Source organism: Sciurus carolinensis, chromosome 4 (assembly GCF_902686445.1).
Source record: "Sciurus carolinensis chromosome 4, mSciCar1.2, whole genome shotgun sequence".
In the NCBI taxonomy this organism is placed as follows: Eukaryota; Metazoa; Chordata; class Mammalia; order Rodentia; family Sciuridae; genus Sciurus; species Sciurus carolinensis.
The window spans coordinates 112,388,233-112,409,541 of NC_062216.1; the positions used below are offsets into that span (position 1 = coordinate 112,388,233).

General features: G+C 47.9%; 1 protein-coding gene and 1 pseudogene across 1 annotated transcript; one reads left to right on the forward strand and one right to left on the reverse strand.

Annotated features, from left to right (window-relative positions):
* Positions 1–283: 283 nt before the first annotated feature.
* On the reverse strand, positions 284–7,532 carry LOC124982214 (keratin, type II cuticular Hb1-like). Its single transcript, XM_047548472.1, has 9 exons — positions 7,152–7,532; positions 5,216–5,424; positions 4,563–4,623; positions 3,603–3,698; positions 2,950–3,114; positions 2,578–2,703; positions 1,637–1,857; positions 1,413–1,444; positions 284–941 (listed from the first exon to the last, which is right to left on the reverse strand). Exons 1-9 carry the CDS (start codon positions 7,530–7,532, stop codon positions 766–768), a joined length of 1,467 nt encoding a protein of 488 aa, XP_047404428.1. The 3' UTR covers positions 284–765.
* A 4,132-nt stretch (positions 7,533–11,664) lies between these two features.
* Positions 11,665–13,651, forward strand: LOC124982888 (keratin, type II cuticular Hb1-like; annotated as a pseudogene).
* The last annotated feature ends 7,658 nt before the right edge of the window (positions 13,652–21,309 follow it).

Consider the following 21,309-nt stretch of genomic DNA (forward strand, 5'->3'; position numbering starts at 1 on the left):
GAAGTGGACTAATGGTGTCCCAGCAGCTATAGGTGACAAGTTCCCCGCTTAAGGTGATAGGAGACCAGGCTCCTGCCCTCCCGGCTGAGGCTCCTAATGGGCCTGCTTTGAGGGCTGCTGACCCAGTGTGTGCAGGCTAGGTGGAGGGTACCCAGAGACAGCTGTCCCTGCCTCCATGTGGGAGAACAGCTCCTCTGCCTCCTGGGGAGTGAGACCTGGGCAGGAAGCCTAGTGGGCCACGCCGAGGGGAGGTGATCAGAGCACATTATACATGACTGTGAGCTTTATTGCAAATGTGGAGACCAAGCATGAGGGAAGAGAGGGAGCCAAGGCGGTGGTAGGAGCTTGGTCCCTCCCAAACGGAAATGCAGCCTGTCACCATAGCTAGGCTTGGAAGGAAGAGGAGGCATAGCTCAGGAAGGTTCCTGGGGCCAATCTGTGAGAAGCCACGGGCGTCCAAGCGCCTAGAGCAGCCCGAACTGGGATCGGACCTCTGCCCAGGGCGACGAGGAAACCGGTCATATAGACACCTGGGGGTGGGCCAGCGCTGCCAGACCTGCAGGCCAGGAGCCCTGCTCTCCCCGGAAGACACCAAGGGACAAGTGCGGAGGGACAAGACCGTCGCGCGCGGCAGTGTGGGCTGGCCAGGCCGCTGTGCCCGCAGCCCTTCTTCCTCCTCAAGTCCGCAGCCTTCGGAGCTCCAGGACCGCGGCGGGGCGCAGGAACTGCGGGCTAGCCGAGCGGGGTCTTCACGCAGCCAGGGCGTTATGCGAAGCGCACGGAGCGGCTGCTGCCGCAGCTCTGGCCGCAGGGCGCGCACATCCCGGTGCTCACCGCCAGGTTCCCGCTGCACTGGGCGTTGCAGGCGCTGCCCGTCACCGGCCGGGAGCCAGTCACGCAGAGGTCCCCGCACACGACTCCGCCCCGGGAACTGCTGACACCTGTGGGAGGAGACCAGGGCTTAGCCCAAAGCGAGGTCCTGGCTGGGGGTGGGGGGACCCCTTCCTACTGACCAGAAACCCTTGCCCAGCTCAGGGTTCCTCTGGGAGGTTTCTAGTGCCTTCTCCCACGCCATCACTCCTGGGCACCCTCTGTCGTCTAATCTCAAGCCCGGGACCTCCCCACAAGCAGAAACAGCTACTTAAATTACCATAATCACGCTACCCTACTCCTCCTTCCTTTTAGTCTCTTTAAACTATGGCTATCTGCTGACTTAATTGTTTTGTAAATACAGTTTTACTGGAATCCAGTCATACCGATTTAGCATTAGCTATGACTGTGGTTGCTTTCATATTACCAAAGACCACACTGCCTCAAAGGCTAAAATGTTTACAATCTGACCCTTTAAGAAAAAGTTTGCCCTACCGAAACCCCACCTCCTTATTTCCAAACCCACAGTGTGGCTTACTTACAGACATTTACAGCACCGATGCCCTCACACAACCTGTGGGGAAAGCAAAGAGACAAAAATTAGGGAGGACAAAGCTGCTGCAATCTTTTAACCTTCAAATTCCCTCCTTTAAGTACTGTTGATGCAAATTAGATGCAAATGATATGCAAACACGCTCCTGACTTGAAGCACAGCAGCCCTACTTGGGAGATTGAAGAGACACCCTCTCCATAGGGGTGGGCCCACCTCTGCTCCTCGCCCTCCAGCAGGCGCCGGTAGGTGGCGATCTCGATGTCCAGGCCCAGCTTGGAGTTCATCACCTCCTGGTACTCCTTGAGCAGGCAGGCCATGTCCTGCTTGGCCTTCTGCAGGGCGCCCTCCAGCTCAGCCAGCTTGCAGCGGGCGTCGCTCAGGGCCGCCTCGCCCTGCTGCTCAGACTGGGTCACGGCCGTCTCCAGCTTCGTGTTCTGGGGGCAGGGGAGAGAGTTATTCAGGCCCCCTATTCTGGGTTCAAGATCAGAGGCCTGACATCCACTGACCATTGACTCTCAAAAGATCCTATTAATTTTTTTTTAGGGATTGCAAATTAGTGCTCCCCGGGAATATAGGCACAGTGGCTTCAATTTTGGAAATTTAACAGAGCAATCCAGATCCCTGGTTTCTTTAGAAAAAATCAGGGGATCTGACCACACTAGACCTACAATTCTGTATAACCTGCCTCAGGTGGATCTGGTTAGTTTTACCCTTTGTGTTTGCCAGTTTGCCACAGTCCCTGCCCTGCCACAGTACAGGGGCCTTGGGTACAGCCTGTTCACCCATTCACTAGAGTCTCTTGACATCTGAGGGTGTGATCACTGATCTAGAACATGGACCAGAGAGGACAAATGGCTCTACCATGTCACATGGTGATAGGCCTGGTTTGGGAGCCCCAGTTTTCTGTAACTGTGACCGGTGCCATTTCCTCTGACCCATCTGCCCCTGGACTAGTGAACCCTTGTCACCCATTCCTTCCATACTACCCCTCCTTTTCCATTCAGCGAGAATGTAGAGCATTTTTCATGAAGACTGTCCTGATGTCTGATGTTTGCTTCTGTCCTCACGCAGTGGCAAGGTGTCTGACTTAAATCCCTCTGCTGCAGACTGACCCCACTCTCTTCCCACACTGAAGGGGAGCTGGGCTTCTGTACCTGACACTTGGCGTTCTCCACCTCAGCTGTCAGCCTCTGGATGATGCGGTTCAGTTCATTCATCTCCTCCTTAGTGCGGCGCAGGGTCTCCCCATGCCGGATCACTGTGGCCTTCATCTCCTCGCACTGGGGGAGTCAGAGATGCTCATGAATCTCAGCATGGGACATCCCACCCACTTAAGAAGCCACTGATGCCTGTGCAGGTTGTACAGTGCTCAACCTGTGCAACCAGAGATGGCAACCTTGCCATCCCAACCTGAGAGCTGGCAGCCCTTCTCTTATCATCCTTAGAATAAAAGAAGTGCTTCCTAAAATATACCTCACATCCCTCCCACCGCCATGTGCAGGAGGCAGGTGTCCAGGGCCTCTCACCTTGCTGCGGTACCAGGACTCGGCCTCAGCCCTACTACGACTGGCAATGTCATCATACTGAGCCTTGATTTCAGCCACGACACAGTCCATGTTCAGGTCGCGGCTGTTGTCCATCTTGACTACGACTGAGGTGTCTGAGATGTGGGAGTGGAGAACGCGGATCTCCTGCAGGAGGAGGGAAGGGGGAGAACTTTGTCCGGCGCCCTACCCTTGGCATGGCACCCTCTCACAGTCTTTCCCTGACCCTTCCCCTGACCCTTCCCTTGCTTCCTGCACTGTGTGAAGCCCAAGGTCCAAGTCATGGTTTTTCCCTGAACCCTGGGACCTCAACACCCCTCAGGCCCAGAGCCCTGGGGTTGAGAGGAGGAGGTAGAGGGAGGCCATGTCTGAGGCCAACTGCTTGATCTCAGACAGGGTGTAGGACCCGAGTTGACCACCCGTGCTGACTGTCAACACAGGAACCAGGAACCCCTTGTCCGGGCACGGGACACCAGAGGTCACGCTCTCCTTCTTCACCTTTGATAGTCAACCTGCCTGGGTCTCTCAGCTGCTCTGCACTCCCCACCTGCTGCCTTGGGGTTTAGAAGCCAAAATGGTGGCAAGTCCTTCCCGGGTCTAATGTCCTTCGTGCTGCCCCCTGCTGAGCCCCTCACCTCCTCGTACAGTCGCCTCAGGAAGTCGATCTCCTGGGTCAGCGCCTCCGCGTTGGCCTCCAGGTCTGACTTGCGCAGGTAGGCACAGTCCACGTCCTGAAGAGGAAAGATGAACCAGGGGTCTCACTGGGGAGACGGCCAGAACTCTCCCTGTCCCGCCATGAGGCTGAGCAGACCCCCTGGGGTGCCCGTTTAGATGTCATCCCAGCGTCTGGCGTCATGACTTGGCAAAGCCCTTTATGAAGCTGGCGGGCTCGGGAGCAGCCGGGGGAGAAGAGCGGGTTCCCGGGGCTCCAGGCACTTCCTCTGGGACCACAGGGAGAGTCCTCTAGAAGTCACACCTGGCACCATCACCAACACTTCCCAGCTAGTGTGATATGGCTCATTCTAACAACGCCCCACCTCTCTCTACTCTGGGTCTCATGCCAAGAAAAATCTAGATCTGTGGTCACAAGTGTGCTCAGCCATCCAGCCTGCCCCTTCCAAACCAGGGCACCTCAGAGCAAGACCCTCCACCTCTGTGCCTCCTAGTGTCACACTGAGGTGGATGGAGGAGAGGCAAGGGGTGGGGCTTGTGCAGAGCCAGGCTGAAGAGGTGGGGGACAACACCTGGCCCGGCCATCCCAGCAGTCCCCAGCTGTCACTGGCCTGAGGGGGCGAGCGTTCCCTGGCGTTCACGAGCCCTGTCCTTCATGCATATTGATTGAGGATCTGACCTATGCCTGGCCCAGGGGGTGGGAAGCCAGGGGCCAGATGCCAGCATGTTGCCCTGCTTGAGGCTGGCATCGTACTCAGTTGTCAGGGGCTAAACGGGAGCCGTGGGGACTCTGGGGAAAGGAACGGGGGGGCAAAGTTGGGTCGCGAGATTCTGGGGGAGCCGCGTAGCCTCTCGAATGCACAGAGTTCCTGCACCTCTGCCCTTGGCTCTGGCGTAGGGATGGATACGTTGGGGTCACTCACCTTCTTCAGAGCCACGAATTTGTTCTCGGCAGTGGCCCTCAGTGCCACTTCCTCTTCATACCTGAGGACCCAGGACACAGAGCTCAGATGAGGAGAGAATAAAGGCCCAGGCAAACACATCCCAGGAACTGGACTTTTGGAGGTGGTCAGAGAATCCAAACAGCATTGAGCTAGAAGGGACCACATCTGCCCCTATGCCCTGGGCATTCAGACCAGCCCAAGTCACCAAGGCGCTTCCCGTTTCGGGGATTCTCGTGGCTGATGTGGGTTGGGGTGGGTGCTTCTTTTCTGTTTCTGGACTGTGACTCACTGTGGGGCAGGGATCTTGCCCTGGTTCTGGTACTACTCCTTACTCTCTGAGCTCTCCCCAACTCAGGGCCTAACACAGCACCTAGAATGTTGAATAGATGCCCAGTGAATGTTTGATGAATTAATGAAATAAATAGATCATGATGAGGTAGCTGGAGCAGCTCAGAGTCTCTCTACAATCTTTAAACTCCCAACTCCAGGGAAAAGAAATCCCTCCCCTCCAGAAGCTTATTGTCACTGTCTTCTTCCTGTTGGGAAGTTCCTCTTGTAGTCTAACCCAAATTTATCTTGTTTTGACTTATTCATGTTTTATTTCTCCAAACCTGCCTCTCCACTGTACTCACTTCTTCTTGTAGCCCTCCAGCACCTCCTGCACGTGGTTGAGCTCAGAGGCCAGCCTCCCGCTGTCGGCCTCCACACACTCGGCCTCCCGCCTCAGGGTCTCAATGTAGCCCTCGAACAGGGGCTCCAGGTTGCTCTCGCAGCACTTGCGGTTCTGGTAGAACTGCCACTTGGTCTCCAGCAGCTTGTTCTGCTGCTCCAGGAAGCGCACCTAGGGTGGAAGTGGGAGAAAAGTCTGTGGGAGGGGCCAGCATGCCCTACTCTCCTTAGAGAATTGGCAGAGTCAAGACAGAACTGGCAGCATAATGTGTAGAGGCCAAGGTGGATGTCATCGTCCCCCTGGGCTCCCCGACCTGAGGATGGACCTGCAGAATCCTTGTTTCACGATTGCTTGCTCAGACCTGAGTGAGGGTCTGTCTGGATGGGCCTGGGGCGGGACCTGAGCAAATGGGAGGCATAAGGACAGTGCCAGGTTACTGTTGGGCTGGGGGAGGGGACAGGTAGCTGGGGAGGATAGTGAGAATCAGGGAAGGCTTCCTGGAGGAAAGGAACACAGAGTGTTGGGCAGGATCGAGTGGGAGGAAGGCTTCAACCACGAGCCCCCTTAGCGCAGACCCATGGCTTGTTTACAGATGTCCTCCGGGTTCAGCCGGGGCTCTAGGCAGTTGCTGAATGGTCAGGGTGGGAAGGACTTCCTAGCTGCGGAGGGCAGAGAAGTTAGGCTCTTTCCAAGCAAGATGCCCAAGGTTGGAAGAGACCTGGAGGGATGTGGGGTATGGTCGTAGGTGGCAATGTGGATGGGGAAAGATTTAGAAAAGAGGGAGGGTGAGGCATGCCACCCTTTACTGGAAGTCACTCAAACTGGAGAGACCCAATGGCAGCAATACACTGTGCTGACTAGGAAGACTGTTGGGGAACAAGACTAGGCCCCCGGCCTCCAGGTTTCCACTCCTCATACATTTCAGGTGGAGTGGAGACCTCTCCTGCCATTTAGCCTTGGGACTCTTTCCATCCAATTCCACCAGCACAGCTGGGAATTCCCAGGCTGGAACTTCCAGATGGGGAATTGGTCCTTAATGGATGATTTTCGGTGGTCTTGACTGATGGATCTCATGGCTCTCTTAGCCCCATCTTCCCTTTCAAAGTCATGTCTGGCTCACACGCAGTCCTCGTGGGGAGAAGGCTGGGCTGGAGCTCGGGCCGGGCCCTTTCCACACTCCACCTCTTGCTGCCTCTCCAGGGTGTAGTGTCTGTGGAGGCAGCCAGCCCCTCCTAGAGGGGAATGGGGCAACTGGGGACCCAAGCTTTGGACCTTCTAGCTCCAGGGGTCTGGGGAGCCTGGACTCCTTCCTGGTCTGGCTTCTCTTCCTGTGGGCCCTTTGGAGCCCCTTTCCCTGCCACTTTTCTGTGTACTCTCAAAGGATTACAATTCTCATATATTCACCCTTCACAGGCTGACTTCAGGATTTTGCTATCCCTGGGTGCTATTTCTCTCAAGAGACAGCCCTAGGTATATTCGCCCAGTGAAATCTGTAAACATTTATACCGAGGGAGTCAAAGTGGTAACTTCATGTTATCATGTATCACTAGGCAGGCACATAGGGCATTCACAAAACAAATCCTAGCTGAAACTATTGTCCCAGACAGCTCTGAACCCAGGGCTTGCTGTCTTTATTAAAAGCAGGAGGGAAGCAAGTATTCGATGTTACACACATTGCAACTCAATGAGATTTTTCTCCACCCACTCTTAAGGAATGAAGCAGGACATGAATTTTCTCATCAGATGTTTCAATATTATTTAATATCGTGGGTCTGTACTCCCGAAAATTATCATAAAATAGTGGTCCACATTTCGCATTTCTATAAAGACTAGCCTGGGATTTCCCATCTCCTTCTAGAACAGCTAGGTTCAGGAAGGGTGTGATCCAGGACACCCACCTTGTCAATGAAGGCAGCGAACCTGCTGTTGAGGCACTTGATCTGCTCCTTCTCCTCATGCTTCACGCACTGAGCATTGGGGTCGATCTCCAGATTGAGGGGGGCCAGCAGGCTCTCGTTGACCGACACGGTGGTGATGCAGGGTGGGGTGGGTCCACACACGCCGCCGGAGCGGTAGCCGAAGCTGCGTCCGCAGGATCCGGAGCGGAAGGCGCCGCAGACGCTGCGGCTGCCGAAGCCCCCGGTGATGCCGCGGTAGCAGGAGATGCCGCGGTAGGGGGCGGCGGTGATGCAGCAGCGGCCGGGCCGGGGCCCGCAGGCCGAGGCGCAGCTGAAGGCGCGGACCCCGCAGGGGCCGCCGAAGCCGGAGAGACAGGACATGGTGCAGTGGCAGGGGCAGGGGCAGGCTGGACCCCGACGCCCGCGCTGCACCTTATATGGCGGCCCGCGGGCCCGGGGAGGGAGCTCGCCGCCCAGGCGTTTACGAGCTTGGAGGGCTCGGCCCTCGCGCCTCGCCGAGCCGGGAATCAAAGCGGGCCGGGCCGCCCGGCAGCCCACATGAAACGGCCTTCGCTTCCTGCCAGCGCTTTATGGGGCCGGGATGCGCCTGGTCAGCTCCGAGGGCCGTGCACTGTGGGCACCGCGGGCGGATCCCTTACGTCCCTCTGCTGGGGCTCAGCCCGGGAAGCGCTGGATTATTGGCTCCATCCCCGGGCGGGGTGGCTGGGCACACCTGGACCCCTCCTGGGTCCCAGCCCTGAGGGCTGGGAAGCCTTGGCCTTAGTTATCCATGCACGTGTGCACGGTGTGGGGGGCCAGGCTCAGAGCGTTGAAGGGGGTGGCCCTCTAAAGTCATGGGCAAGTTCACGTCATGACCTTGGACAGGTGAATAACCTTTCGGAGTCTCAATTTTCTCACAGGCTAGGTAGGGATAATGAGAGTACCCATCTAAGAGTCGTTGGGAGGATCTAATGAAATAATGGACCAGAACGCATTTAGGGCTCTCCTTAGTGCTAAGAACTCCATAAATGAATGTTTATTTATTTGTTTTGTCTATTCTACTATTACTAATTTGTCAATTCCAAAACTTTCTCTTTTCTCCTCAGGACTTACTTTATATCTCCTCTTCTAGTTAGTGTTCCCCTCACCCTGAGCAAATGTTCCCTATACTCTTCCCCCTTCTACTTGGGGAGGAGAAGGGAGTTTAACACGCCTCACTGTTACACAGTGCACCTTGTACTTTGGGGAGGGCTTTTTGAAACATTATTCATCTAACTCCCCAGGCATCCTTCTGAAGTTGGTATTATTGTACTCATTTATCTGTTAGGAAGGTGACATTTTAAAGCTCTTACATGGAAGTTTCCATAGAGGAGTGGAGTCAGAATCAGAGACTCTTCTACCCTCATCCATGCTGGCCTCTCTCAGGGTTGGGGCTTGCGGGGCTCAGTTCTTGGAGGCAGGGGCATGGACTGCTGGGGAGGGATGGGACTGATCCAGAGCCTTCCCCTCAACTGATGCTTGGTCATGGTCACCAACTCCAGAAGGCCATAACCTGTCATAAAGAGGTTAATTATGGGTCTGACGACTGCCAGAGGAAATCAGAGTGTGCGCTCATCAGCTGGCATTAAAGAGAAGCCTGCAAGTCACCCTGCACTTCCTTTGCTTTAAAGACGAGTTATTGTGCATACAGTAATTAAATCTTGGAACTCCAGAGGTCATCACAGCCAGCCTGGCATCTCTTTGCCGAGGAGTGTCCCTTTGGCCCCTTTTCTGTCTTTTCCACATTCCTGTGGCTTGTCTTTGTCCACACAGCAAATCAAATACATTCGAAATTCAGAGAGACTAGAAGCTGCAGGCTGACTTGTGCCCACTAAGAACACACCCTGAAGAGGATGAAAGTGAACACTGGACGTGTAGATCCCCCAAGTGCTAGCACTGGTCCCTGAGCCAGCTTCAGGGAAACATGCTCCCTGGTGGCCTCTTTATTATTCTTGGAACACAGCGGGAGAGAAATGGGCTTGACCATGAGAAATTTCACAATCAGGGAAAGATAACAAAGGACAGTTACCTATAGAGAGGGATGGTGGTCCCATCACAGGTGAGGGCAACAGGACTTTTCCATTCTTGGTCAGATCTTCTAGAAGTCAGTCTCCTGCCCCTTTCATGCCCAGTATACCATTCTATGGATGGAAAGCTGATGTCCTGTCTTGGTCATCATGTCTCTTCTTTATCCCCCAGTAGATCCCAGGAACCAATTCAGGGCAGAGAGCATCTCTGAGGGAACCAGGCTCAGAGCGTGAGGGAGGAGTCTGCATCCCAGGCAGGGTAGGTGTGCTTGGAGGACTCCATACAAACTGCAGGGGTCTGGCTTTAAGGGACAGTGCCATGCTGTGGGGACTTCCTGCAGAAGAGCCTCTAGTGTGGGTGCTTGGGGCTGAGGTCAGGCCTGGGCCCTTGGAGGAGACGACACTTTGGTTGGGCTTGAGGAATGGGAGGAATTAGAAGTGCTGAGATTAGAGAGGATGAGGAGGACTAAGTCTGAGGGAATGGTATAAGCAAAGGTATCAAGCAAGAGAGGCCAGAGCGTGTTTGGGGAAAGGCAGGCAGTCCTCTTTGACTGATGAATGGGCAGATAAGGTGGATGAGCAGGGTGGGCTTAGAACATCAGGCTGAGCACCAGAGACGCTCCACCTGGAAGGATCCCTCTTCATGGAAGTGTGTGTGTGAACAGGACGTGGGGCTGGAATATAGAGGGTGCCTATATGTGAAAGTTTGTGTGTGTGTGTGTGTGTGTGTGTGTGTGTGTGTGTGTGTATGTGTGCTTGAATATGTTTGTTTATCTCTGGTAACTTTATTATGAAATATCTTAAATATCAGTTTTCCCATTTTAGAAAGACATTTCTTCCTTCTCCATGGTCAAGTGTCTCTGGAATCAGCCACATCTTGGCTCTGCCATTTGCAATCTGGGTAAAAACATACATATAACCTCTCTGAACCTCCTAGTTTCCCTAGAATTGAGATAATAAAACTTGCCCAGGGACAGTCTGAGGATAAAGTGAGCATGTAAAGCATTAGTACAATGCCTGGTATATAGTCAGCTGTCAATAAATTGTGGCTGCTGCTATAATTGTTACTATTTTCCTGTCCATTGCCTATTGCCTGGGTAATAATCCAGAGCCCTCCATGGCCTGGCCTGCTCTCCCAGGTCTTGGGACTGTGGCATCCTGTACACTGATACTGTTCTGATTGGGGACTCCCAATCCCACTGCTCATTTCAGACTCTGGGGGGTCAGTCTCAGAGCTAGGGGACAAGTTCTATTATAGGGTCCCCAGATAACAGAGACCATCTGGAGAGTGTGGCCTTGTGTTTTCTGTCAAATTGAGGCAGGAGACTGTGTGGTGTGGGGTTGATAAATCTTGAAGGCGCATTGAAAGGGATAGAGGTGGGTGGCAGTTTGGGGAGGTTTTAGGGATATTTGAAACCCTCAATCCAGGTGCTTACCATACCCACCATAATCTTGAGTTCTTCAGCAAGGAGAGCTAAATGAAGAACTGTTTAGGTTCTGTGGCTGTCTTTTCCATGTCTCAGAAGGGGTAGACACATCTCCCTCTAGCCATGCCAGGACTAGTGTCCCAGATTGTGCTGAGGACTTAGCAGGGGACTTAGACCCTGGAAGGTTCTTTCTCTCAAAACTGCCCTGGTATACCTCCTAGAGTGAGGATGGCCTGTCTTGTCCTTGGTCACGGGTCATCTTTTGGCCCAAACTGAAAGACTGTGAGGTTATGGGTCTAGCCAACCACCTGAAGGAAAAGTCCCAACCCAATCCCCTCCCCCTCCTTAATGGCCCCCCAAAGTGCAGAGTTCAGGCCTCTGCAGACCTGGACTGCTTGGGCACCCTCAAACTATCAACTGAAGAGGAAGTATTGCCAAAATTAGGACTAGTCCAAGGGTAGGATTTCCAAAGCTCCATTTTGATGATGCTACCCCAGGAGGGAGGAGGAACGAATGTGAAGTTCCCCAAGCCCATAAAGGTGGCGAAATGGCTGCTCCCCCAGGCAAGCAGACAGACATCGGTGCCTGGATTTATAAAAGGAGAAGGCGGGGAGGAGAATTCAGATTCCTGTCTTTTCCTTTAGCTCCACCTGCTCCAGCCTGGAGTCACCATGATGTGTGGATGGGCTTGCTTGAGCTCTGGTAGCGGAACCGGTAAGTCCTACTCCTGGGTGACCACTCAGAGACACGGTTCGGGTCACACTGTCAGTTGTGCCTTGGTCTGTGGACCCCTGCCCAGTCACTGCTATATTGCCATCGTCCTGGGGTTTAAGTGGCTGCAGCATGGGCCTTCTGCACTGCTCTGTGGTGTGTGCAGACCCACCCTGCTTCACCACTGTCACCCCGAGAACCTGCTCGCACCCCTCAGCTGGGAGATGAACCTCAATGTGCAGTGCATGAAGCACGAGAAGGGGCAGATCAAATGCCCCCACAGCAGGTTTGCTGCCTTCATCGACAAAGATGGGTGTCCACATTCTCCATACCCACGTCTCTGACACCTCATCACTGTCAAGATGGACAACAGCTGCAACCTGAATGTGGACTGCATTGTGGCCGAGATCAATGTCATTATGATGATATCACCAACCGCAGCCGGGTTGAGGCCGAGTCCTGGTTCTGCAGCAAGGTGAGGGCTCAGGACACCTCCCTCCTAGACATAGCACTGGGAGGAACAGGAGGTACCTATTAGCAAGGCTTCTTTTGTCTGAAGAAACTGCCTCCTGACCCCTCCCACAACAAGTGAGGTGTTTCCTTCCTGGGGAATGTGTAGGAGAAGATCAGATGATTCTATGGGGGACATGGACAGGGCAGGCACATAGGCGTGTGCAGCTGTGGACATGCTGGGGGTGGGCCTGCTATCATTTCTGGGTGGATGGGGCCTTTTTGGTTGTAAAGTGCTTCTCTTGCAAGGATGTGCATAGGGGGCCTGGGCATAGACAGAGTTGATGGGCAGCCCCATGCTGAACTTCACGAGCATCTCTGCCTCCCAGTGCAAGGAGATGAAGGTCATGGTGATCAGGCACCAGGAGACCTTCACTGCACCAGGCAGAACAAAGCTGAACTGAATGATCCAGAGGCTGAAGGCTGAGGTGGAGCATGCCAAGTGCCAGGTATGGGTCACAGTGCCCAACAGCAGGGAGGTTGGGGCCTACCCAGTGCCACACAGACAGGGTGTGCCCTGTCTCACGAATACAAAAAATAATAAATGCTGGAGAGGATGCGGAGAAAATGGGATACTCTTGCACTGTTGATGGGATTGTCAATTAGTACAACTACTCTGGAAATCAGTATGGAGGTCCCTCAAAAGACTGGGCATGCAACCACCATGTGACCCAGCTACGCCACTCCTCGGTATTTATTCTGAAGAATTAAAGTCCTCATACTACAGTGATACCTGCATACCTGTGTTTGTAGCAGCACAATCCACAATGTCAAACTGTGGAACTAGCCTAGTTGTCCATCAATGGATGAATGGATAAAGAAAACCTGATAGATATTCACTATGGAATTTTATTGAGCCATAAAGAAAAATGAAATTATGTAATTTCTAAGAAAATGAATGGAAATTAAGGTTATGTTAAGCAAAATAAGCCAACTCAAAAGGTCAAGGGTTGTATGTTTTGTCTCATATGTGGAAGCTGGAGAGGAAAAAGAAAAAGAAAGTCGGTGGAGGGCTTGTGGAAATCGAAGGGAGATCAGTAGAATAGAGGAAAAGGATGGGGTGGGGACAAGAGAGGAGGAGGGGAGGGGGATGTGCTGGGGAGTGATATTGGTCAAATTATAGTTACATTGTGTGCATGTATGAATAGATAACAACAAATCTCATCATTATGAACAACTATAATGCACCAATAAAAATGTGGAAAAAATAGCATATATGATTATAAGAAAAAAAAAACCAAAAAACAAAAAAACCAAAACCGAAACCTTCAACATCTAGTCTCTAGCCCATTTGCTCAAGGAAGAGTCCCTGGTTTTGGTCACTTGGGGTATCCCAGCTGATGAAGGCAAGAGGCCCTTTTTTGGGGATATTCCTACCCAGACAGATACACTGGACATATCCAGGCAATGGGCAGACTCGCTCAGGGGCCCTGACCTCCCTGTCCTCTCTGGGCCCCCAGAACACCAAGCTGGAGACGGCCGTGACCCAGTCTGAGCAGCAGGGCGAGGCGGCCCTGAGCGATGCCCGCTGCAAGCTGGCTGAGCTGGAGGGCGCCCTGCAGAAGGCCAAGCAGGACATGGCCTGCCTGCTCAAGGAGTACCAGGAGGTGATGAACTCCAAGCTGGGCCTGGACATCGAGATCGCCACCTACCGGCACCTGCTGGAGGGCGAGGAGCAGAGGTGGGTGCACTGCACAGCCCACCTGTTTCTGCTCCATCACTTAGCACGCTGCGACCACTTTTGCTCTTGTATGACCTGGGTCCAGTTTCAGTTGATGCTGCCTGACCATTGTTGTGCAGCTGGGAACCTGATATTGTGTTGTGCCTGGTGTCCCTGGTGTCAAGAACTCTGCGGTGCGGTTCTTCTAATGAAATGTACAAATTCAGTTCACCATCTCAACAGGAAACAAGTTCAAAGACTTATTACAGATCCTGAGCAAGGTGGGTGGTACGAGTTGAGAGGCCAGTTTTTGGTATGAGTTGACATGTCCAGTTGCAGTCAGGACATGTGAGGCAGGAATGGTAAAGATGCCTGGGTGGCGGTTGGGCAACTGATGTAGGGACTTACAGAGCGGCTGCCTTTGCCAAGAGCAATAGCAAATCTCTTCACTTAGATTTGCAATGGCCCCATAGGCAACTTAAAGCAGGTTAAAGCTCTACCTCTCTGCCTCCATCTTGTATCTGCCTCCTTTATTACCTTAAACGGTGGGTCAGATTCTTGCTAAATCTGCACATGAGCATGTCAATCACTTGAGGAGTGTAATACAAGGTTATTAGCCCTAAATTTACCTATCCTATCTCATCTGCCTTCAGGACTGAGGACACTAAGATAAGAATTGCTAAGATTCAAGATTTGCATCCAACCACAGAGCCTGGAAATCTCTAATCATTGCCCTAAATCTGCAGTCACCTTGGAAACCAGGAATAACAGAACCTCACAAACAGAACACTTCATGATAAGGTCAACCCCCAAGTGGGAGCAATTATCCCCTATCAGGAACTAAGGCTGTCCCCCTAAGCAGGAGCAAACATCTCAGGGGAATCAGATTGCTCTCTCAAACTGACTTCTCCAGAGTCACCTCTTATAGTCAGAGCTGAGATAATGATGGACCAGCCTGTGGTCTGACCAGATGACTTACTCTGTCAGCTCTGCAAACCCCTAAGTCATACAAGTTCCCTTTTCTATAAAACCTTGAAGTGTCTGTCAGTCCTTTAAAGACAGATTTTTGGCCACTGTATCCCTATATCTATTCTTCCTAGTGTGGCCATGCTGATCAAAAGCTCCTTTCCTGTCCTTCACCACTGCTCATCTCTCTGATTGACATATTGGAATGGGTGGCTGAACCTGGTCTCTTGAGACCACTAGAGCAGGGTCCTTTACCCAAGGACTCTGGTAACATTAGCAGGGTATATAAGAGAATAAGGTGTGGTTGCTTTGAGTTTGTAGTCAAATGTCTGATGGTCCATTTAAAAGGAAGGGTAGAGATAGTGTGGAGCCCATTCTGCTGGGAGGAGAGATGCCTCTAAGTTCTTATTTCTGCCCACAGGCTGGGCCATTTGGTGTGCCTGGGCAGCAATCTCCTAATGCCTGGGCAGCAATCTTTGTTGTGTCGTTCCCATTATAGTAGGGTCAGTGGTCTAGTAGACAGATGCATAGAAATTCTCCAGTCCGAAGAATAAAGAAAAAATAGCAACCTCAGGAACCCATGGTACCACATCAAATAATTGAGCATATATGTAATAGGTATCCCAAAAGGAAAAGAGAATGGGAATGAGGCAGAAAAATATTTGAAAAAAATTTTTTATATTTGATAAAAACATCAACTCCAAATTATCAAGGGACTGAAAGCATAATAATTAAAAATAATATCAAAATAGACATATCAGAGTGTAAATTCTGAACTCCTAAAAGTTAAAAAAAAATGTTTTGAAAGAGACCAGGACAGTACCACTGACTATCAGAAGTGATAATGGTCAGATAATAGTAAACTAAGAATTTTATAGCCAGCAAAAATATCCTTCAAAATATGGATGAAATAAAGACATTTTGGAAACACAAGAGTGGAGCAAGCCCAGTGTAGTGGCGCACGCTTGTAATCCCAGTGTCTTGGGAGGCTGAGGCAGGAGGATCGCAAGTTCAAAGCCAGCCTTGGCAATTTAGTGAGACCCTAAGCAACTTACCATGACCCTGTCTCTAAGTAATATATAAAAAGAGGTGGGGATTTGGCTCAGTGGTTAAGTGCCCCTGGGTTCAATCCCCTGTACCTCCCCGCCAACCTCCCAAAAAAGATGGTACAAAGGCATCCATCACTGTGCATTATAAAGGATACAATCAAGAGATGCATAGGGTTGGGGGTGGAGCTTCCAAGCTTCATGCCCACCCCCCAGAAACCCCATGAAATCAACTATTCAGAAACTCTCCAAATCCTGTCCTTTAGGGTCTTAGGGTGGTTTCATTACACAGGCATGATAAACTTGGTCATTGGCCACTGGTGACCAACTTCATCTTTAGCCCCTCTTTCCTCCCTAAAGATGGGGTTGGGGCTAAAAGTCCCCACCCTTTAATCCTGACTTCTTTCCTCTGACCAGTCCTGATCTAGAAGCTCCACAGGGGCTGCCAGCCATCAGTCAACTCAGTAGCATACACAAGATACTATCACTTCTGAAATTCCAAGGATTTTAAGAGTGTATCCCAGGAAACTAGACAAAAAGCAAATATATATTTCACGATATCTGTGTGGGTGAATGAATTGTGCTGTGGAGTATGAAATGTCAGTGGAGAAGTGTGGAGTAGCACAGTGTTAGCTCTAGATTGATTTTGATAGATTAAGGATGCATATTGTTAGTTCTAGAGTAATTACCAAAATAAAATATTGCTATAAAACCAATAAAATAAATACAATTATTTTAAAATATTTGATTAATCCAAAAGGAGGCAGGAAAGGAACAATAGAGAACAACTAAAAGCAAAACCAAAACAAGCAAACAGAAGGAATGATGGGAAATCACAAGTTGGTTGACTTAAATGCATTCATCGATAATTACATTAAATGTAAAAATAAAGAAGTCTGACTTCAACAGTGAGAAAAACAATGCAATTAAAATGGGCAAAAGACTTGAATCAACTTATTACAAAAGGAAATATATTAAGGGTCAACGAGCACGTGAAAAGTTGCTCATCATTATTAGTCATGAAGGAAATCCAAATTAAAGCCACGAGGAGAAAATACATAATACCCTCTGCCTGGCAGTTCTTTGGGTGTCCTTGGTCTGACCCAGTTCTCTCCCTTTCTTGCTTGAAGTCCCAAGAAAAACTGCAGAATGTACTGAGAATTCAGCATCCTGAGACGGGGAGGGGCTGCTGGAACAGTCTGGGCTGTCTTACCGCCAGAATGTCCTTCAGTATTTTAGTTCAGTGTTTCATGTCACCTCTGAGGGATAGAACTCAGGGCAGCTACCTTTTGGGGTCCTTCATCTGGGTGCAAATGGTGCATGTGCAGTTGTGACTCCATCCCCTCCAGGCAGCTTCCTGAACCCTGGGCTCACAAGAGATTTAAGGCTTCCATTGTTCTTTGCTGCTGATCTGTAAGTAAGAAATCCACTTCATGTAACTTGATGCATATAGTGTGTCCTGTCTCACCAGACTCGGACAAGATGGTAACTGCTGCACAGTGAACCTACTTCACACCTGTTACTGACTTAAGGCTCAGAAGCTCAACCAATCTGATAGATGAGTTGGGGAGAAAGAAAGACTTTGCTTGGTGACCAGAGAATGGAGAAGTGGGAGCCTTGCTGGCAAATCTGCTTCTCAACTCCAGAGGGTTGAGAGATTACAGATATAGGATGAGAATAATGAGGGAAAGAGATAGGCTAATGAAGGGGAGGAATATTCAAATATTTTCTGGGAATACTTCCAGGAACTTGGGTCCACCCTCTTTTCATTCTTTCCATAGTCTGGTGTTTCCTGTCTTTCCTTCCTTCCTTCTTTCACAGTATTAGGGGATTGAAACCAGGGGGGCTCTACCACTGAATCATGATTAATCCAAAAGGAGGCAGGAAAGGAACAATAGAGAACAATTAAAAGCAAAACCAAAACAAGCAAACAGAAGGAATGATGGGAAATCACAAGTTGGTTGACTTAAATGCATTCATTGATAATTATATTAAATGTAAAAATAAAGAAGTCTGACTTCATCAATGAATGTTTTTTATTTTGAGACAAGGCCATACTAGGTTGCTGAGGCTTGCCTTGAACTTTCCAATCTCCTTCCTCAGCCTCCCAAGTATCTGGGATTACAGGCATGTGCTACTGCACCCAGTTCATCTATCTGACTTCTAGTTTCAAGGAAAGAGTCAGTGTTTTTAGCAAGTCACCATTAGGTCCCCATAGAGTAACCTAGGCAACTGTTATCATCATAACACACACATCAGAGGTGTTATCTATAGCAAAACCAGTGGGAGACTCACAATGCATTACCAGCTGTGAATTTTTAAGTCAATTAGGAGTAAACGAAGTTGAAGGGGGGTTTGTTTAGATTTCCCCTCAGTAACACCATGAGAAAGCTAAAATTTGAAAGACTGACAATGCCAAGTGTGAACCAGCTAGAATGTTAATGGCGTGTAAAATGCTAGGCTACCTTGGAAAACTGTATGCCAATTTCATTTTATTTTGCTGTGCAGGGAACTGAACCCAGGGCAGTACACATGCTAGGCAAGTGCTCTATCACTGAGGTACATCCAGCCCTTGTGTGACAATTTCCTATTAAGTTAAACATGCATTTATCAAATGATACAGTGATTGGGGCATTTTCCCAAGAGAACTGAAAGCAGGTCTATACAGAGACTTGTATACAAATTTCCTAGGAACTTTATTCATAATAGCTCCAAACTGGAAACAACCCAAATGTTTATCAACAGGTGAATGGATAAACAAACTGGGATATAGTTAGACAATGGAAGATCACTCAACAATAAAAATGAACTACTAGTAGGTTAATGAAGCAACAAGGATGAATCTAAAAAATAATTGGCTAAATTTAAAAAAGAAATAAAATATATACTGTATGATTTCACTCATTTGAAGTTCTAGAACTAGTAAAACTTATCTTCAGTGATAAAAATTAGATCAGTATTGATCTGGAATGGAGTGAGGAGCTGATGACAAAGGGCATCAGGGAACTTTCTAAGGTGATGGAAATGCTCTCTCTTTTCATTCAGTGGTGGTTAACGTGAGGCACACATCTGTCAAAATTTGTTGAACTGTACTCTTGAAATGTGTGCATTGTATTGTATGCAAATTTTATCTCAATAAAATTGATAAAATTAAAAATCCATAAGATACTTAGAAATAAATGTAATGAATATGGAGAGGTCTATACCTTGAGAAATATATCATTTTAAAAATGTTATAGAGGGCTGGGGAGATAGCTCAGTCAGTAGAGTGCTTGCCTTGCAAGCACAAGGCCCTGGGTTCGATCCCCAGCACCACAAAAAAAAAAAAAAAAATGTTATAGGAAATTAATGATAATAAAGAAGACCTAACTAAATGACAGATATACCATGTTCATAGATAGGAAGCATTGCTATGATAAGATATTGATTCTGGTTAAACTGATCTACAGGATGTAACTACAATCAAGTTTCAAACAACAAAAATCTTGATGAGCTGATTCTAAAATTTATAAGATTAAATTTTATTAAATTTATAAGATTAAATTAAATCTATTGGATGTAACAACAAAAATCTTGATGAGCTGATTCTAAAATTTATAAGGAAGAACAAAGGTAAAGAATAGCAAGGCACCAATAAAAAGGAATGAGTGGACTACCCTTCTTTCAGGGATCTTAACTTATTATAAAGCAATAGTAATTGGGGCACTGTGGTATTCATATAAGGATGGACAAATTAACCAATGGAACAAAATAGATATCCTGTACATTTATATACACATATAAACAAATTTATGTGTAAACTTTGATAAACAAGAGCATAACCTTAATATAACAATGGTTATATAAAAGTTTGATATACAACAGAGGTACAGGGAAAAGAGGACCTGTGCATAGTTATCTACAGGAAAAAAATTGAAACTGGATGATCTCTGTCCTCTATTATACACAAAATCAATTCTAAACAAATTAAAATCATAAATGTGAAAAGCAACAAACTTTCTTTCTCTGATTTTGGTATAGGGAAGGATTTTTAATCAAGAAACATAATGCTCAAAATAAAAGATTGGTAAATTAAGGATGCATTACATTTAGAACTTTTATTTCTGAAAAGAGGCCATGAAGAAAGTCAGACAACTTGTAAACTTGAAGACAATATTTGTAGTACATATAAGTGACAAAGAAATAATGTGCAAAAATACAAAGAACATTTATAATTTAAAGAGATATTAAACTTCAATAGTAATCATGAAAATACAAAGCAAGACCAAAAATGACAAGATTTATTGCATCATTTAATTATTAAAAATGAAGATCCACTGGGAAGGATGTGAACCTTTTATACACTGTGATCAAAGTATACATTATTACAACAACTTTGGAAAATAGTTTTATATTATCTTGCAAGGTTAAAACATCTGACCATCCTATGATCCAGAAACTCCAAATAAGGTGCATCAGAGGACACGCAGGGAAATGTTCATTGCACTGTGTTTTTAAGAGGAAGAAGCAAAACAAATATGAATTACATAAAGTGTCATATCATCACACAATAGAATACTACAAACACTAGTGGAGGAATCCCACTTACATAATGTTGAATCAAAAACACAGGTACTTCAACACACTTTCTGTAAAAAAAAAATACAGGAAAAACAAAGAAATACATTTTTAGGTACATGCATGTACTTGATAAAACTAAAAGTAAACATAAAGAAAAAAAAAAAAACAAAGAGCAAGGGGATTACAGCACAACTTCAGGGTAGTGATGAGCTCTGGTCTGGTAAGCACAGGACAGGCACGGGGAAGAGCCTGTAGGTGACTTGGTTAGCAATTCCCAGTAATACTGCCAGTTTGGCAAAATATTCATGGATATTTCATTTCCATTATATTATTAAACAAATAAGAAAAGCAAAATGCTGTTTATAAGAAATGAACCTAAAACACAAGAATATAAATTGAAAGTGAAAATGTGTTAAGGTGGTTAGTCAGAATATTATAGTCCATTATATACAGTAGTGATGCATAGTTTTTTAGTAAATAATTTTATATTATAAATAGTATAATTTTTGTTTATGTACTGTGTATGTATTGGGGTAGTAATTCAGGCTAATATATATGTATATAAAAATATGTACATATATATATGTATGTGTATATATATATTATACCAAACTGTAATAAAATAATGTTTAATCCCAGTGGCTTGAGTTGGAGGCAGGAGATTGCAAGTTCAAGGCCAGCCTCAGCAACTTAGTGAGGTCCTAGGCAACCTAACCCTGTCTCAAGAAAAAAAATAAAAATGAACTGGAGATGTGGGTCAGTGGTTAAGTGTCCGTTACAAAAAAATAAAAATAAAAAAAAAAATAAGAAACTTGACTGCCAGTAGCCCTAAGAACCTCTTGGTGAAGTGTGCCAACAGATAAGTACAAATATATTTGTTGTAGCATTGTCATTTGTTACAACAAAACCAAAAAGCACATGTGCACTACTCATGGAAATTGAATAAGCAGCTGCACATTTGGGATGCTACACATCACCGAAAAATAAACAAAGCTATGGGCATCAAAAGAGATGAATCTCAAATTTTAATGTGAGGGAGGAAAAAGCAAGTTATAGAAGCACATGGTGTGATCCTATTTATATAAAGCTTAAAGGTAGATGAAACTAGACAGTAGTTTAGGGATATATGCATATGACAGAACAAAGAAAGGCAAGGGAAAGACTAACATAAAAACCCAGAGGAAGGGGCAGGGCCATGGATAGTGGGTCAGG

Bases quoted from the DNA above. Each gene is read 5' to 3' on its own strand.
- LOC124982214 (XM_047548472.1), bottom strand. From the start codon at position 7,532: ATGTCCTGTCTCTCCGGCTTCGGCGGCCCCTGCGGGGTCCGCGCCTTC. The intron at 4,624-5,215 runs GTGAGTACAGTG...CTGGGTCCTCAG, and splicing joins CTGGAGGGCTACAAGAAGAA to GTATGAAGAGGAAGTGGCAC. The intron at 2,704-2,949 runs GTGAGAGGCCCT...TGACTCCCCCAG, and splicing joins AGTCCTGGTACCGCAGCAAG to TGCGAGGAGATGAAGGCCAC.